Source organism: Anabrus simplex, chromosome 3 (assembly GCF_040414725.1).
Source record: "Anabrus simplex isolate iqAnaSimp1 chromosome 3, ASM4041472v1, whole genome shotgun sequence".
In the NCBI taxonomy this organism is placed as follows: domain Eukaryota; kingdom Metazoa; phylum Arthropoda; class Insecta; order Orthoptera; family Tettigoniidae; genus Anabrus; species Anabrus simplex.
Window position 1 is genome coordinate 247,881,742 of NC_090267.1, and position 20,061 is coordinate 247,901,802.

General features: G+C 38.1%; 1 protein-coding gene across 5 annotated transcripts in view; it reads left to right on the top strand.

The window, feature by feature from the left end:
* The window catches only part of LOC136866203 (uncharacterized), an 873,476-nt gene that overhangs the window by 783,357 nt on the left and 70,058 nt on the right, over nucleotides 1–20,061 (top strand). For 4 of the 5 annotated variants that reach the window (XM_067142959.2, XM_067142960.2, XM_067142958.2 and 1 more), the window contains exons 20-21: nucleotides 1,771–1,943; nucleotides 4,313–4,521. In XM_067142959.2, the coding sequence (XP_066999060.2) occupies nucleotides 1,771–1,943; nucleotides 4,313–4,521 (382 nt within the window). Of the gene's footprint in view, nucleotides 1–1,770; nucleotides 1,944–4,312; nucleotides 4,522–18,170; nucleotides 18,283–20,061 lie in introns of all 5 variants that reach the window. The other variant, XR_011017926.1, reaches the window with a different exon arrangement.

The following is a 20,061-nucleotide window of genomic DNA, read 5'->3' on the forward strand; positions in this document are numbered from 1 at the left end:
AAAGTTGTTAGTGTTAAACTGTAGAAGTCTTATAAAGAAAGGAATAGAATTAATTCAACCCAGGATCACTTGTGTGTATTTCTATTGTGCCATTACTATATGTTACATTTTATCTCAAATAATTCATTCATACTTATAATTGTTTACTGCAGAGTTTACGGCACAGGAGATGTAGTGGTTAACTAGTTGGGTGGGGTAAGCCTTAGTGGTAAAGGGCTTCCTCAGGTTGTCATTGTGGGAGGCACAGGCTTTAGGGTTTGAACAAACTTGTTTGTCTTGAATGGCAAGGCTGAATGATAGAGATCATTTCATGTGATATGGGTGAAAACTATTGTAATGGAGATACTGCTAGGTTTAACGTGTACAGAGATGTCCATTATTCTGCATACCACCTTGCAAACACCATTTACCAGTCCTGAAATCAAGAGGGTGACTTGCCTTCAGTTGGCAACAAGTCTGATATATATTGATCAATATATCCCTTTATTTGAAAGCAATATGGGCCATTCCTAAGATTTTCCTTCCATGTAAAGAAAAAAAGAAAAGAGAATGCCACAGCACTGATATCATTTCTGATGTTGAGGATAACATTCAGGCATTTAAGAAATAATTCTTACAGGTCTGAATTGACTTGTGATTCTGGAAGGGAAATTATATCATTATGGTTGTGGTGACTATTGTTTTAAGGGGAAATACAACTAGGTAGGCACGCTTTCCCTTCTAATGCTAATTGGAATAGAAAGAGTTCCTACCATTTGAAGAATTAAATTATTGTCAGAAGAAAGATAAAGGCAAACCTAATATTGTCAGGATCAGAGGAGAACAATGGTTGACCAAGTGAGGTCAGACAGGAAAGATGAAAGTGAGTAGCCCAGCTCAAGTGAGTGGAAGTAATGCCTCACTCAGCTAGGAGGCGCATGTTTGCTAACCCTACTTCCAAGTTATGAGTCCCTGGGAAGTTGCCTCTTTTGACAAATGGGGTATACCATAGATATAAATACCCCCACCTCCATGAGAAAAGGAGAAGAAATTAGGTGAGGCAAGGATAAATGCAAAAGATAAGAGCCAATTTCACATCTTCCCACACTGCCATCTTAATAAATTTGGTTTTCTTCAGATAGGATAAAGTTTGATAAACCCAGGAAAGAATAATTTAATGCAAAAGGAGTTTATCCATGTCTGTTTGTATATTTACATTATTTTGTTCTTGTTCACTTGCTAATACTCCCAGTATCTACACCAGGGCCTCTCAGGCTGCATGTGCTTGGTGCATGCACTGTGCAAAAGACGACTTCGCTTGGTTGACCAGAGTGCAGACCCCCCCCCCCCCCCACTCCTCGATTTGGAGCAATAGCGCTTACTCTCTCTTTCCTCATGCCTGTCTTGCTCACTCCGCCTGTCTCCCTCTTCCACACTTGCCCCGTAGCGCTCCAAATCCAAGCTGAGTTGCACCGAGCTTAGCCAAGTAGCCCAGAGACGAAGCGTTGGTCCAAGACAAGCCGAGCGCGACCAATGCACAGTGCACGGAGCTCTTGCGCCTCCATTTGCACACGTGAGATTTTGGGCATTTGAGAGGCCCTGATCTACACTCATCTATCCTAATGGTACACTGGAGGAAAGAATGGATTTGGGAGATTGAGCTACAACGATTCCTTGGAAAAGCCTTGTTACCTTGATTTTAGATAGTTTACAATTCAAATATGCAATATTTAATGAGTGTTGTCATAAAAGTGATTATTTTAATACAATTTTTTTTTTCATTTTTCATAGAGATGAAAGTTTTTTCTCAAATATGAGCACATACACGCAAGAAAATTTGGATGCTGTACTCAAGTTACACAACCTTGAGTACCCTCCTGTAAATACAGAACTGATGAGAAAATATTTGAGGTATTTGACACGAATTGGACTGATTCCTCGACCCCATAGGAGACGAAAAGATAGTAAGTATGAAGATTTAATAATAGTTAAAGGTTTTAAGTGCTTTGCTAATGTTTGTTATCCATTATGTGATTTATGGTAAAGAAGAAAACAATATCCAGTGGAATAAAAAGATATGCCCTCAAATATCTTAGTTATTATGTTACCATACTTCTTCTTTTAGTGCTACAGACGTAGTCAGTTCTTGATTTGACACACCCTTTGCTTCCAAACATTTCTCATCACTCCACTGTCATTGTTGGCGGTGGCGGCAGTAGTTACTCGTTTCTGAGTTTACAGATTTCCTGGTTAATAGCTCACTTCGATTCACAGCAGTTTGTGTTTAAACTTCCGGTGACTGTACAGGCCAATTCTTGTGTAGAACATACGTCCACACATCGCGCAGCTGAGAGATGGGGGAGATCTTGGCTGCGTTTAGCGCAGTTTGCGTTCCTGTTGCTTACTATCTTCATGAATGCGGCGTTCTTGTTCGAAGTGTTGAACTGAGGCACAGACACTTTTCCGGCAAAGTAAAAGGTCCTTGGGAAGTGTTTCCCAGGTGTGTTGCTTTATTTCTGCCATCTTTAAGGTTTGTTTCAGTTGGTCTTTAAAATGTCTCAGGGGGTGGGGGGGTGGGGGCACACCGTGGTCTTGAACCAGAGCCAAGTTCACCATAGAGGATCTGACGCGGTAGTCGGTTGTCATTCATACAGCGCCCATCTGAGGCGATGGCCAATGACTAATGCTTCTACACTCTTAGCACATGCTTTCTCGAGAATTTCAACATTAGAGATGTAGTTTTCCCACTTGATGTTCATGATAGAGCACAGTTTTTGCTGGTGAAAGCGCTCCAGCTATTTTGATGTCCATGCCGGTATTACGTCCACGTTTCACAGCCATAGAAAAGTGTAGAGATGGCTAAGCCTGGTACACCATTAGTTTTGTGCGAATTGTAAGGTTTAATTCCTGAGGACTCTGTGTGATGGTCGGCCAAAGGCCTCATGGCCAACACAAAGCCTGTTTTCCACATCCTGTTCTGAAGTGCAGCTCTTTGACACGATACTCCCAAGGTAAGTGAAGTGCTCTACTTGTTCAAGTCTGGTGTTTGAGATGGTAAAGTTAAATTCTGGAATGTTAGTCCCTAGTGCAGGCTGAGCAAGTACCTTGGTTTTTTGGCATTGATGGTGAGGCCAAAAAGGTCATACACATCCTTGAAACTGTTGACTGACTGTTGCAGTTCCTCAGGTGTAAGAGCCGGTGATGAGGTATCATCAGCATACTGCATTTCAATTACTCAAGTAACACTGGTATGTCTTCGTGAGCAAAGTCTGGCCAAGTTGAAGAGGTCACTATCAAAGCGGTATTTAATCTCTATACCGGGGTTGTCTGTTGTTTCATAAAGCATGGCCACCAGATACAAGGCAAAGAGAGCTGGAGCAAGTACGCAACCATGCTTCAATCCATGTGTGATTGGGAATGGTTCAGAGAAGCTGTTTTGATGGAGAATCTGTCCAGTCATACCATCATGAAGTGCTTGCACCAGGCCTACAAAATGCTCTCGATCAAAGTGTCTCAGAACTGCCCACATAGCGAGTCTTGGAATACTATTGAAGGCCTTTCCCAGGTCGTAAAACACAAAATAGGTTTGTGCTGTTCTCTGCATTTATTTTACAATTGCCTTGCTCAAAAGATCATATCAACAGTACCTCTGGAGGCTTTGAAACCACATTGAGACTCTGACTCTGAGACCTCTCAGAGATGACTTGCACGCAGCTAAGCAGGATCCTTGTAAGAAGTTTACCTACAATGAATAACAGAAAAATGCCATGATATCACTCTACTGTATATCTGACATATTCATATCTTCCATTACACTGTACTTCCAGTTTTGTTCCTAGTCATCTTCATGATGACAGTCCAACATCCATTTTTCTTTCTGGAATTTTTTTTTCCAGAATGGGTTATTAGACTTTTGCTAAACCCTCATTATTTAGGCAGATCTAAGATTTTCTCTCAGGGTTTCTACCCAAGTCTTTGAAGAGCCCTCCTCCATCTGCAAGGCAGTAGCATTTTTGGTCTTCCACTACCCCTACCATTGAGGATCTCTCCTTCTTCTGCTGTTGAAGTCATTGACTGGTTGCCAAAATGAGAGAGCTGAATTAACTTTCTGATTACGTTATCTGTTTCACTATTCATAACCATAGAAGCTTGATTTCACATCATAATTTATATATCAAGAAAACTCACAACAAGGAATGGATATTAATGTAATCATAGTTAGATGGGAAGCTATATGAAAATACAATAATGACTCCAGAATAGTTTTTAATAATAAAAAGAAAAGAACTTAAGATATTTTTGTTTCCTCAACAAGCTAAGTAACATGTTGCAGCTGCCCAGCTGCTTCATGGACAAGTTGCTTTGGTGACTGGAGCTTCTTCTGGTATTGGAGCAGCAATTGCTGAGCACTTAGCTGTGGCTGGAGCGAAGGTAGCCCTTGCTGCTAGGAGAGTTGACAGGTTACAAGAGCTTCAGAAAGAAATTGAGCGTCAAGGAGGTGTCGCTATCTGCGTAGCTATGGATGTGTGTGATGAGACACAGGTAAAATAAATTATGGTACTTGCATGTATGCATATGCGCCAGGTTCCTCTCTCCCATCCTTTCAGTCCACTATCTTTTTTTTATATCACAATAATATTAGAATTATAAGTATTCAAGATCTTTAGGTCATTTCAATAATGAAATTACCAGTGTTTTGCCAAATGAAGCAGTGGGCTTGTCAGTTGGATTGCCTCACTTCCCCAAGATATTTACACCTAGTGTAGGGTTACCAACTGAAAATTTCCAAATGCAGGACATTGCTTAGCAAAAAGCAGGACATTTAAGAAAAGTGCCTGACAATTTCAATCGATAACAAAATTATACATATATTACACACAACTTTTTACAAAAGGAAATACCTTACTTAATGATCAGTCCTTGCTGCAGTTCATTTCCTTGAAGCTGTATTTTTCAACAGAACCTACTTTTGAAAGAAGATGCGAGTTATTTTCTTTAAGTACATATTTATAATATTCTTCACACGACACCTTTTTGAAACTGAACTTCACAAGTAACATTCCTTTCACTGATTCTTCCAACAAATGGTTCCTTTCTTTTGTCCATTGAGCATTTATGAATGAAAACACACCTTCAGTGGAGGCATTGCTGCCTGGTATGGCAAAGAAAAACTGGCAAATGTTCAAAAGTTCAGAAAATACCCAATGTTCTGGCACTTATTAAAAAAACCCAGACCATTGTTGGTCTAGTGTTGTATCTTTATCCAAAGTTGAAGTTTTAGAATAAGCCCTTACGTTGCAGAATTGGTCGAATAATTTTGAATCATCTATTTCTACACCTATTGACTGTAAGTACTGAATACATGGTACAATATCGTCAAAGCTGAGGTCTTTAATGTTTTGAGCTTTCAACCATTTGAAACACTTGAATTCCTCTATAGGATGCATCCATTTATCCAAGTACTCAGTGCAGGTTTCATAGAAACAAGATACATTCTCCATAAACACTTTGCATTCTTTATCCAAACCATCTTCGGAAATTGTATTTAACATCTGTCTGACTTTAAGGGGAATGAGTTGACCTTCAAATCTGCATTTCAATGAATATTGGACAGATTCTAATAGTTCAAGCACTTCTACAACTGAATTATGTTCTTTCTCAAGTGACAAAATTTTATAGTGAAAAATGTGCATGGTTGAGGAAAGAAGCAAAAGATAGAGCTCTTAAAAGTCATTTTCAAGGAAGTTTCTAATTGATGAAGGCAATGACTTCCTACCCTGAGAAAGAAAGTAGGATTTCAGAGCGGGGAACAATTGCAGGATTCTTTCAACTGCTGGATACAATGTTAACCACCTAGTCTTAGAATGATTTAAAAGCTGCAGATAATTTACATCAACAAATTCACAAAAGTCTTTCAGTTCCTGAGTGCACACTGCACATATATGAAAGAAGTTGAAAATTTTCATCACCACAGACTCAATATCAACAGGAAGAGCATCAGCTCCATGTTGCAAACAGTTACGTAGAATGTGAGCAGGACATCCAACACCTACTGTGTTTTCATTCAAGTCTTTTTTGAGAGCAGAGAATACATTCTTCCTTTCCCTGTGTGCAAGGCCTCCAAAATTAACATTGGCATTGTCTCCAGAAAATGCAATGCATCTAGAAGTAATTTTATGCTTTTTGAGAGTATCTGAAATATAGGAGGAAATACATTCAGAACTTTCATTTGGACATGCTTGTAAATCAAGAACTTTTATCTGAATGCCATTATTTTTGTAATCAAAGAATTGGATAACAATTGGAAACAACTTTAGTGCACCATGATTGCTTGCATCTGTTCCTAGGCCAAAAAATGGAACTTTATTGTTAAGAGTTTCAATTATAATATCTGTCGAGTGAGGAGCAATAACATTATTTATTATGGCTTCTGTTTTAGTTCTTGCACAGGTCAGTTTCTGTGCTACTTCAGAACCTAAGAACATACTCTTATTCAATTTAGCTGTGCAGTCCATTGATTTGTACGACTGGTGATGGAAAACTGTATGAAATGACATTGTAGCTTCCGTGGCTTGAACATTTTTATCATCTGGTGAATATTTGGGAGTGACAAATGATAACATTGAACATGATATTGACCTAGTTCTCACCGTCTTTTTGTATTTTTCACTGTTAACGTGTCTTTCCAAGTCACCAACACCTTTGTATCTGACATTAACATAACTATCACACACTGCACATTTTGCTTCACTTTCACTGCGTCCGTGAGTAAAGCAAGGATACTTATGTTTTAGTTTATCCAAAAATTTACACTGTTTTTTTTTAGATTCACGCCTTTCAGGTTCCAAAGATGACATACCGGTACGTAATAGGATGCAATGAGATTAATATTTCACTCCACTCGCTGCATACTCGCACTATAATTTACGGTGACAACCAGATAACCAAACACGATAGCTGCAAATCATATGGTAAGCACATGTAAACTGTAGCTCTCGACACTTCCGGTTTCTCTCACCATAAACGTGGAAATGAAGCGCGTTGATTGGTTGATCAATGCCTGGACTTCGAGTTCAATATATCGAATATTAGTATTACTTATTTCCACCCTCAGAAGTAGCACCCTGAGCACATGGAGTTGATGTACGATACAATAACATGCTGTCTTCAGCCTAAAACCTAAGTGAGCAATCTTTTACGAAAAATGCTGGACAATGTCAATAAATTAGAAATGCCGGCCGGACATAACCAAAATGATTGAAAAGCAGGACATGTCTGGAAAAAGCCGGACGGTTGATAACCTTAATCTAGTGTCCTGTTGGGACACCAGTGCAAGCCACCAAGTGTTGTTGAGTTTGAGATCAGTGTAAATCATTTCTAATTCTTGCAAGGTCCAAAAATACCTTTCAGTGAAGGAACTTGAAACAGAAGTTTATAAATAAATCTCCACACTGTAACTAAACAGGAACACGTGAGGATGTGAACACAAAACCTACTAAACAAACAGCAACTAATTAGCAGTTAAAATCCATTATAAACAGCATGGGAAATGAATTATGCCAAATTATCCTACTCGTTCTTCCTAAAACCAAAATAGTTGACAGTGTAAGAACAGCGCCCACAGCTCACCACAATATGAAGTTTCCCTCATTCATGTTCTAAGATGTCTCTTCCCGAATGAATTTGAAACTTGTTTTAATATTTTTATGGACATGATTAATTTTTTTGTCATCTCCATGAATTTGTCCCCCTGGTCCCAGACCTATGCCTAAATGTGGTCCTGGATACAAGTATACACACACCAATACAAAATCCACTGAGGTAGACATTACACAGAGGCCTACTTAGTACTGGGGACTACTGATCACAATTTTCTAAGTGTCTAACTTGAAATAACAAACAGATTTTCCTCAAACTTGCATCTACCCACAGATCATGATATGAAAAAACTTTCTACAGGATATGGAAGCACATCGAAAATTATTTTCCCTATCAAATAAATTCATATGTTCCTTCATTTATATTCCTCATGGTTCCAGCAGCAAAACAACTTTTGTAAATTGGATTTTTGACACATGGTTATGAAGTACTGTATAATCATAATAATGGATTTTCTGTGTGCCATTGGTAAAGAAAGCCTATATTTTGTTCTCTGCTCTTTCAAGATGAGTTACAGAGCAGAAAGATAAAAACTGAAGTGCCCTTGTTCTTCAGAGAAGAAAAGTGGGTAAAATATTCAATTATACCATACTACTTGTCCCGTGACAAATCCTAAATAAAAATTATTATTATTATTATTATTATTATTATTATTATTATTATTATTATTATTATTATTATTATTATTATTATTATTATTATTATTATTATTATTATTATAACTGTTATTTTCCTAGCCATTTCTTAAATGATTGCAAAGAAACTGGGAATTTATTGAACATCTCCATTGGTAAATTATTACAATCCCTAACTTCCCTTCCTATAAACAAATATTTGCCCCTATCTGTCCTCTTGAATTCCAGCTTTATCTTCATATTGTGATCTTTCCTACTTTTAAAGATACCACTCAAGCGTATTCATCTACTGATGAATATATAATAATAATAATAATAATAATAATAATAATAATAATAATAATAATAATAATAATAATAATAATAATAATAATAATAATAATAATAATAATAATAATAATAATAATAATAATACACTGCCAGCCATTATACTACCATATATTATTATTATTATTATTATTATTATTATTATTATTATTATTATTATTATTATTATTATTATTATTATTATTATTATTATTATTATTATTTTACACAATACTGTTCTTTTACTCAAACTCAGATGACTCTACTTACCTAATTTTATTTACAGAAAAGTGCACAAATGTGTATAATATCTATTCTGTTCTTTGCTGTATTCTGCGAGAGATTTTGTACTCTTGTGGCATTTGCTGAAGTGATGTCACACAATTTCAAACAGAGCTGGCACACACATCTTGTATCTGGTTGATGAAAGTACAGTTTCTCACAGAACTTGTGGTGGATCCCATGCACTGCCAGCCATGTGTGATAGTGCTCTGCATTTCCTGGTTTGGACCTGACCAACCTGTGTCCATCATGGCATCCATGACATAGAAATTCTAATTTATTTCTGCTCTTTATTTTTTCTTCCTTGATGTTAAATGTTCCACTAACATCATACAGATTAAAGCAACAACACATGCAATCCTTTATGTTGACATGTTGGACAAGAGTACTTTTCATATCAAGTAGCTTTATGTTTGTTCTTGAGCTATTCCATGGGAAATCAACGCAGTCCTGGACTTTACTATCTTTGATTTTCTTGAAACTGTATACATACTTTTGTCTTCATCTGAAATGTACTGTACTGCTATATCTTTGGCCCATTTTCATTTGAACAAAAAAATAGAGAATGTTAGAAAAAAATGTCTGTGTAGTAAACAGTCAAATTTTGATATTCTCATGAATGTTTACGTATTGTAGATAGAAAATGGAACCATGGCTTATTTGAAAGTTTTGTTGAAATTTTGCAGAAGTGTTACAAATTAGTTCAGCATTCTTGATTTTAAAAAATGGATTTGCAATGATAGAAAATTTCTGAGTTCCTGAATTTCAAACTTTCTCAAATACTCCTACCTCTGAAAGAGTGCTTTCAGACCCTGAAATTCTGTTGCTACCACCTGAAATCGTCTAGTAACTTAGAGGAATAGTCAGGTTCTGTATTGGTAGTTTATATGATCTTCCGGTTTCAAACACGGGACTGACAAAACACAAAATTTGAGATGCAGGTATAATCAATTCATCTGACTGAGGTGGGAACTCAAATGGCAGAGGTGGTGACTTTTGTTTTAAGAGGAAATACAACTAGGTAACCATCATTTCTGAACAAGTTAAGCGGAGATAGAAACAAAATAAAACTATTTATTCAACAAGGGAATTTGAAACGGAATTTAAAAATAACACTAAAATTATTTTATTAAGCTGAAAAGGACACAAGCACATCAAAAGGGAACATAAGTTTCCTGAGTAACACTGTTTTTTTGCTATTAGTTCAATATCGCACCAACAAATCCAAGGTTTTAGGTGATGGAAGGACAGGAAAGGTATAGGATTCTGAAGGTAGCAGCCATGGCCTTATTTAAGGTACAGCCCATTGGGATTTGTGATGTGATATTAAAGTTCATGTAATGATAATACTTCTTACAGTATATTTATCTTTTATTCTGACCATCAACTGTATGCAAAGAGGAAAGAAAATGGGGAGAAATAAATACATGCATGGAGAAAGGAATTATGGAGGCTCAGCTTCTCAGTTCTCCACATTCTCCCCATCCTGGCTGATCTCCAGAGGGAAGATCAGCTGTATAGGCCGACAAATCTTCAATCAATCAATCAATCAATCAATCAATCAATCAATCAATCAATCAATCAATCAATCAATCAATCAATCAATCAATCAATCAATTGTATCTGCATTTAGGGGCAGTCACCCAGCTGGCAAATTCCCTATCTGTTGTTTTCCTAGCCATTTCTTAAATGATTGCAAAGAAATTGGGAATTTATTGAACATCTCCATTGGTAAATTATTCCAGTCCCTAACTCCCCTTCCTATAAACAAATATTTGCCCCTATTTGTCCTCTTGAATTCCAGCTTTATCTTCATATTGTGATCTTTCCTACTTTTAAAGAATCCACTCAAACGTATTCATCTACTGATGTCATTCCACGCCATCTCTCCACTGACAGCTCAGAATATACCACTTAGTCAAGCAGCTCGTCTCCTTTCTCCCAAGTCTTCCCAGCCCATACTTTGCATCATTTTAGTAACGCTACTCTTTTGTCGGAAATCGCCCAGAACAAATCGAGCTGCTTTTCTTTGGATTTTTTCCCGTTCTTGAATCAAGTAATCCTAGTGAGGGTCCCATACACAGGAATCATACTCTAGTTGGGGTCTTAACCAGAGACTTATATGCCCCCCTCCTTTACATCCTTACTACAACCCCTAAGTACCCTAATAACCATGTGCAGCAATCTGTACCCTTTTTTACAATCTCATTTATGTGATTACCCCAATGAAGATCTCTTCTTATATTAACACCTAGCTACTTCCAATGATCCCCAAAAGGAACTTTCACCCTATCAATGCAGTAATTAAAACTGAGAGCACTTTTCCTATTTGTGAAACTTACAACCTGACTTTTAACCCTGTTTATCATCATACCATTGCCTACTGTCCATTTCACAACATTATTGAGGTCATTTAGCAGTTGCTCACAATCTTGTAACTTATTTATTACTCTGTACAGAATAACATCATCTGCGATAAGCCTTACCTCTGATTCCACTTCTTTACACATCAAATCAAAATCAAATCAAAATCTCTTTATTTGCAAATGAGTGGTACACTAAAATACATTATTGTCAAGCACTAAATTTTAAATTAACAAGAGACGAAGAAAATTTTCCTAGAATACAATATTATACAATTTACGCTAATAATTTGTTCTATTAAACACACAAATCGTCCTTAATAAATTTATATTGTTTACAAAATTCTACTTATAATATCTTACAAACATAGTCAACTCATATACAGTATGTGAAATTACTTCTAATAATAATATACAACTGGTATAAGATTAAAATTAACATTGAGTTTATTTACATATTTATATTTTACCCATTTTGGAACCTAAGTAGCATAACGACCTGCTGCGTCTTAACCAGAGCCCCTTTTGCCACCAGTTTTCAGAGTTCCTGAAGGGCCTTCACAGCTACCGTAGCGGTCCCAGGGCCCTCGTAGTCCCCACTGTACTTCACCCCTACAGGCAGTCCCCTACTTGGGCTGTCCAAACTCCATAGACCAGGGGATGGAATTAATTTAATCACACACATTTTTTTATTTACAATATCCTGCACTGGTCGAATGCCCTCTAACATTTCATTGATTTTCTCTGTTGTTGTTTATTCTCTTCTTGAATATCTGTACAGATTTTGGAAAAGGATCAAACACTACCCCTGGTAAACTGTTCCACTCGTTCACGCCCTTCCCAATGAATGAAAATTTACCCCAATCGTTTCTGCTAAAATTCTTTCTAATTTTGTACTTGTGGTCAGTTCTACCAATATAATTATTTTCCAACTGAAGCCTCTCACGGATATCTCTCCATGCTTCTTCTCCTGTATAGGCTCTATATAATCCTATAAGTCTAGTTTTCTCCCTTCTCTTACTTAAAGTTTCCCAACCATGTTCCTTTAACATTTCTGATACACTACTCTTTCTCCTGAAATCCCCTGCTACAAACCTTGCTGCTTTCCTCTGCACACCATCTAGTTCTTTTATTAGGTATTCTTGGTGAGGATCTCAAACACTGTTTGCATATTCCAATAATGGACGAACCATACTTAAGTAACTTTTTTCTTTTAATTCTTTGTTGCATCCTTTAAATAGCCTCATTATGACATGTAACGATCTGTATGCTTTCCCAACAATGTCATCAACATGACCCTTCCAGTGCAGATTACTTTCAAATCTCACACCTAAGTATTTGCACTTGCCATCTTTAGGGATAACTACCTCATCCAAAGTATATTCAAATTCAGTTTTAAAGCTCCTGTTTGTAAATGTTGTAACAGTTGATTTGCCTCCATTAATCTTCATATTATTTTCTTCAACCCATTCTTGGATACTCTCAAGGTCCCTTTGTAATTCTGAGCAATCCTCAATGTTATTTATTTCCCTATAAACAATTATGTCATCTGCATACAATCTTATTTTTGATGTTATATTGTTCCCTAAATCATTTGCGTATATTAAGAAAAGTAACGGACCGATTATACTACCCTGTGCAATTCCCTTCCAAACTTTCTCTTCCTGTGATATATTATTTCCTACTTTGACTTTCTGAACCCTTGAATTTAGAAATGTTCTTATCCAACGTATAACCCTTATGTCCAATCCTGTTCCCTCCAATTTCTTTAATAATATTCCATGTTCCGCTCTATCAAAGGCTTTGGAAAGATCTATGGCTATGCAATCTAACTGGCCTCCTGAATCCAACTGATCTGATATGTCCTGCTGAAATCCCACCAGTTGTGCCTCGCAAGAAAATTTCTTTCTAAATCCATACTGGCTCCTCATGAACCAATTTTTATCATCACATATCCCTCTGATGTACTTTGCTATTAAACTCTCCAGTATTTTACAAACTATACTGGTCAGGCTGATTGGTCTGTAGTTCTGTGGTTTCCTTTTATCACCCTTTCCTTTATAAATTGGTATTATTATAGATTCCTTCCATTCCTTTGGTATTACACTATTATTTATGACATAGTCAAAGAGAAATTTTAAATAAGGCACTATATACCACCCCATTGTCTTTAATACCTCCCCAGTAATTTGATCACTTCCTGCTGCTTTTCCTTGCTGAAGCAGTTGGATTTCTCTGAAAATATCTTCATTTGTGAATGAAAAGCTTCTTGTTTCCCTATGTGTCTCTCCCCCTCTATCTTCTGTTATGGTTTCCAAGTCCTGACAATCTTCTACTGAATCTCTGAATTCCCTACTAAAGAGGTTTGCTTTCTCAGTATCTGTTAAATAGTGTTCACCCCCTTCTCCCACCATTGTAGGAATTTGGATTCCTTTTCCTTTTTGATTCCTAATATATGAATACAGCTTTTTCCATTTCCCTTTGTGGTCATTACCCTCTTGAAGAATGCCATTCATATAATTCTCTTTTGCTTCCTTTTTCACTCTATTCAGTTCCCTCATTAGCTGTTTTCTAGTTTCTCTATTCTCCCTACCCTCTTTGATTTTCCTGTTTACTATTCTACATTTTCTTTTTAATTTTTTTTTCCCCTTGTATAATAAACAAGGTCTGAGGTCATTTTACCCTTCTTAACAGGTACAAATCTCTTCTCTCCTTCCCAAATGATTCCTTTAAATTTAGCCCAAAGTGTATTCACATTACTCCCTTCACTTATCCAACAACTGAATTGTGATTTAAGGTAAGTCCCAAATTCATCAACTTTAGTTTTTCTGTACAATTTCTTGTCTTGTGTGACCCTCTTATTAAGCCTTTTTGGTACCAGTTCTACATCCATTATTACAGCCTTATGGTCACCTATTCCTTCAATTACCTCAGTTTTATCAACAATTATCCATGGTTTAACCAAGAATACATCTAGTAAGTTATTGAGACGAGTCAGTTCTTGTACTACTTGTGTAAATCCTCCCTCCCAAATTAACTTACCGTATTTGCCAGTTTCTGTTCATGGGCTTCACTTGCAGCTCCATTCCATTCAACTTCAGGCAAGTTTAGATCTGCCCCAGTTATTACCATAACATTATTATTGTTTTTATGAGTATAATCTATTATTTTCTCAAATATTTCCATGTCTCTTTTCTCTCTTCCAGGCCTGTATGTTCCTGTAATTCCCACCTCCTTCATATTATGACAAACTAATTTTATCCCTAATGTTTCATCCGTTTCATCGGTAAACCATTCATGTGAACAATAAGTTTCCTTCACCAGAATAAACACCCCTCCCTCCCTTTTTATCTCCTCGGTCTCTACGATAGACTGTGTACCCTTCTGGAAATACTTCTCTATTACCCACCCCTTCTCTCAACCACGATTCCACTCCTATCACCACATCAGTCTCATAAGATTCCATCAATGTACCAAATTTTAATTGTTTATTTACTACACTCTGACAGTTTACCAAGAGCAATCTCAGACCTCCTTCCTCCCTGAAACTTGACATATCATTTATATATCCCCTCATAATTATTACAAGGTCAGATAAAGATTTGCCTACTCTAATTCTTTGAGTTCTGTTTTCTAGAAATATAGCCACCCATTCAGTGACTCTTTTGTCTAGTCCAATTGCACTCATTTTTGCCAGTAGTCTCTCATGACCTACCTTGTCAAATGCCTTAGATACATCAATCGCGATACAGTTCATTTGACCTCCTGAATCCAAGATATCTGCTATATCTTGCTGGAATCCTACAAGTTGAGCTTCACTGGAATAACTTTTTCTAAACCCAAACTGCCTTCTATCAAACCAGTTATTAATTTTGCAAACATGTATAATATAATCAGAAAGAATGCTTTCCCAAAGCTTACATGCAATGCATGTCAAACTGACAGGCCTGTAATTTTCAGCTTTATATCTATCACCATTTCCTTTATATGTACACAGGGGCTACTATAGCAACTCTCCATTCATTTGGTATAGCTCTTTCATGCAAACAATAATCAAATAAGTACTTCATATATGGTACTATATCCCAGCCCATTGTCTTTAGTATACCCCCTCAAACCTTATCAATTCCAGCTGCTTTTCTAATTTCCAACTTTTGTATATTACTGTAAATGTCATTCTTATCGTAGGTAAATTTTAATACTTCTTTAGTATTAGTCACCTCCTCTAACTGGACATTATCCTTGTAACCAACAATCTTTACATACTGCTGACTGAATAATCCTGCCTTTTGAAGATCCTTGCATACACACTCCCCTTATTCATTAATGATTGCTGGAATGTCCTCCTTGGAACCTGTTTCTGCCTTAAAGTACCTATACATACCCTTCCATTTTTTCACTAAAATTTGTATGACAGCCAATTATGCTTGCCATCATGTTATTCTTAGGTGACTTCTTTGCTTGATTCAATTTTCTAGTAAGTTCCTTCAATTTCTCCTTGCTTCCACAGCCATTTCTAACTCTATTTCTTTCCAACCTGCACCTTCTTCTTAGTCTCTTTACCTTTCTGTTATGATGTAGTGGATCTTTACAAACCGGGTGAGCTGGCCGTGCAGTTAGCAGCACGCAGCTGTGAGCTCGCATCCAGGAGATAGTGGGTTCGAACCCCACTGTCGGCAGCCCTGAAGATGGCTTTCCGTGGTTTCCCATTTTCGCACCAGGCAAATGCTGGGGCTGTACCTTCATTAAGACCACGGCTGCTTCCTTCCCATTCCTAGGCCTTTCATGTCCCATCGTCACCATAAGACCTATCTGTGTCGGTGCGACGTAAAACAAATAGCAAAAAAAAAAAAAAAAAAAAAAAGGATCTTTACAATTTTTTTTTTGTTAGGGGCTTTACGTCGCTCCGACACAGATAGGTCTTATGGCGACGATGGGATAGGAAAGGCCTAGGAGTTGGAAGGAAGCGGCCGTGGCCTTAATTAAGGTACAGCCCCAGCATTTGCCTGGTGTGAAAATGGGAAACCACGGAAAACCATCTTCAGGGCTGCCGATAGTGGGATTCGAACCTACTATCTCCCAGATGCAAGCTCACAGCCGCACGCCTCAACGTGCACGGCCAACTCGCCCGGTCTTTACAATTCATTACCACCTTAAAAGATACAAACTTGTTTTTGCATTTCTCAACAGTTGCTTTAAACCCATCCCAGAGTCTGTTTATATTTTTATTTACTGCTTTCCACTGATCATAGTTACTTTTAAAAACTCCCTCATGCCTGTTTTATCAGCCATATGGTACTGTTTAGTAGTCCTACTTTTAAGACCTTCCTTTCTATCATATTTATTTTTAACTACAACAAAAACAGCTTTGTGATCACTAATACCATCTATTACTTCAGTTTCTCTATAGAGCTCATCTGGTTTTACCAGCACCACATCCAGAACATTCTTCCCTGTAGTTGGTTCCATCACTGTCTGAATCAGCTGCCCTTCCCATATTAACTTATTTGCCATTTGTTGGTCATATTTCCCGTCATTCACATTACCTTCCCAATTGACATTTGGTCAATTGAGATCATCCGCTGTAATCACGTTCCTTTCCATATTGTTTCCCACATAGCTGATTATCTTATCAAATATTTAGTACTACACACCGTGGAAGCATCACTTCTAAGATCTTATCAAATAATTCTGAATCAGCATCAGCGCTACCCTTTCCCGGTCTGTACACTCCAAAGACATCAAGTTGCCTATTATCTTTAGAAATGAACCTTACACCTAGAATATCATGTTTGTCATCTTTAACTTTTTCGTAGCTTAGAAATTCTTCTTTCACCAGAATGAATACTCCCCCTCCTACCATTCCTGTCCTATCTCTATGGTACACACTCCAGTTCCATGAGAAAATTTCTGCATCCATTATATCATTTCTCAGCTATTATTCAACTCCTATTACAATATCTGGTAAGTATATATCTATTAAATTACTAAATTCTATTCCTTTCTTTACAATACTTCTACAGTAAAACACTAACATTTTGGTCCCATTCGCCATCTGAAGGATGAGGGTTCGTATTTTATTGTCTCTGCCTGGTCTGCTTTCGGCGATTTGTGCCTTCTGCCTCAGATGTGTAGGTTGCAATTTATCCCGAAGCAGCATGATGTCTTCTACTTGGCATTAACCCTTGTCTGTATCCATTTGGGAGTCGAATTTCATGGTAGCTTCTGAGGTCAAGAAGATATACATTCCTCCATCTCTAGGAAGTCCCCCTGAATTTCCTTCCTGAGTCTGGCCTCCTTCGTCAGGTGTCTCTGGGTCAAGGGTTTGGAGCCGGCGGGCAGGGCAGTTACTCTTGTACCATTCAGGAAATGACTTGGTCTTGAGTTAACAGTTGTTTCTACTAATAGTATTCTGAGTCTTACTAATTAGAGTCTTTCCCAGAACCTTTCCTAGGCATCTTTTAATCATCCCCACCATTCTTTCCCACCAAGCTGCCTGGGATGCTATAAATTTCCACCAGACTCCGTTGTGTGTTAACTACTGGCTCGTTCGTGAGTTGGTGAGGACTTGGCTGAGCTGTTGCATTTCTCTGTGTTCTATCTGGAATGTTCTAGTGTTGCCTGAGTAGATGGTATGTAGGAGCCCTCTTCCTTCTACAAACCATTTAAAAGTCATCGTAAACTTTTCCACAGTCATGTCCAATGCTAGTTCAAGGTGAAGGGCCCTTGTAGCTGCACGTGACAAGAGAACAATATATGATTTCTGTACAGGGCCCCCACCTTAACATGTAGTGGTCATGTAAAATTCACACTAGTAACTGCAGGTGGCATAGTATGTTGGACACGGTCTGCAAGCAACGGGGCTTCGATCTCATTGCCTTGTTGGCTCCTCGCGATCTTGCATAGCAGAATGATATGTAATGATGACCTCCTTTACAATTTACAGCCTGGTGTGCCTTGAGGATCCAAAATTCTTCGCTTAGTACTGAGAGGACGATTCTGACTCTGAGGTGGTGTAGCCGTATGTGCATCTGAAGGATCAACAACTTAGTGAAGCGGTGTGTACTGTCGAGTAACAGAGGATGTTTCTGCTGTATCGGCAGGTCTGCATGGTGGAGGCACCCTCCCAATGTAATAAGGCCAACCTGTAAGAAAGCTGTATTCTGGAATCTTGGGGCTTCCAGACAAGTTTCTTTCTTCTTTCAGGGCATTGTACTCTTTGGAAAAGCTCTCTCGCTGGATTATATACATCCAATGCAATCATGCAACCTCTAATTCTCGTGTAGTGAGATTACAAAGAAGTTTTTCTGACTGACGTTCAGAAAGCATAATTCCAAACCATAAAATGCAATTTTTTCCAGTAACTGCCAAATTTTGAGACTTCAGTGGGAGGTTCCCAGGTGACAACAATGAAGATTTGATGATGCGCGTTTCCAGTCTCTGAAAGTGAGATGTTAGGCGCACTATTCTGGGGCCAAGAGTCTGGATGATCAGCTAGCCACGGCGCACCATGCCATCAAAGTGAAGATGATTGCAGTTCCTCTGCGGACATTCTTCATGACAGGAGGTCTGCTGGATTATCCTGGCTGTGAGCTGGACTCAGAATGCATTGGATTTCCGTCACTTGGTTGGAAATAAACATCTGCCAACAGTTTGCATCACTTTCTAATCTAGCCTAGATCAACCATACAGTCACTCCACAGCGTAGATTTTGTGATGTCGAAATCCATTGCTTGGCAGAAATTCAATTAAGTACTGATCCCGTTCTTTGATATCAATAAATCATGCTTCTTGCACATTCCTTGGATTGCAGAATAGCCATATTTAGCATTGGAAAGAGCTGTTATGTAACCCTCCCAGTAAGGGTCGGTCTGCTTCGGCATCGTTGCAGCTGTCACTAAACTCTACACACACATTCTCAGTACTGACGTGAATCATCACTCCCAGTTTTGATGTGCTCAATTTGATAATGCTGCCAGGGTCTTTCAAAATCTTCACCAGAGATACCGAATGACCTGTATAGTGCGGCTCCATAGGCCCATTCCGATGCATTGCAAAACACGTGGACATGCAACATCTCAGGTGCCAAGTATGATAAACCAATCACCTTGGGATGGTCACACTTGATCTGTAAGGTTGGGAATCCAAACCTGCCATTTCAATGCAATGTCATGGGGAAGTCTCTTGTCGCATTCTCTACCCCTACACCTGGTGTCTTAGAAGAGAATTTTTCTGACTGTACTGTAGACAACAGTGAAAGTAATCCCAGAAGATCGTACAACTTTGAGGTCATGTTCAAAAGATGCTGTTTTGTTCCTAGATCCTGCAGAAGAATTGTCAGTGATGAATCTGATTCAGTCTCCCATCATACACCAAGTACTCCAATTTCCTTCTTCATTTTGTATCCTCCAGCTTTCCAGACATCTTCGAATGGTCCAGAGCTCATTGCCCATTTTGCCATTGGCATTCGTATCTGTTGTAGTAAACCTGTCAACTCGTAATATAAGATGATAGCTCTGTTGTAATCTTCAGCACCGGCAGTAAAGTAGCCCATGAAGGTGCTCTGATCTGGAACTGCTGCTGCTGTCAGAAAACGATCGTTGAAACTCGTAGCTAGTTCCTGGAGTATAGCGGACAGAAGAAATGGACTACTTGTGAGTCCAAATGGCAGGAGCGTGAATCTATGCATGGCCATATCATCTCCAGCTTGCCAGTTTCCTTGTTTGTCTTTTTTGACACTGTACCAGAAGAATAGTGTTAAATCACGGTCATTCGTATCCAGAAATAATTGTAAAAAAGCCCGAGCTCCATCTCCTACTATGGCTTGACGGTAGATC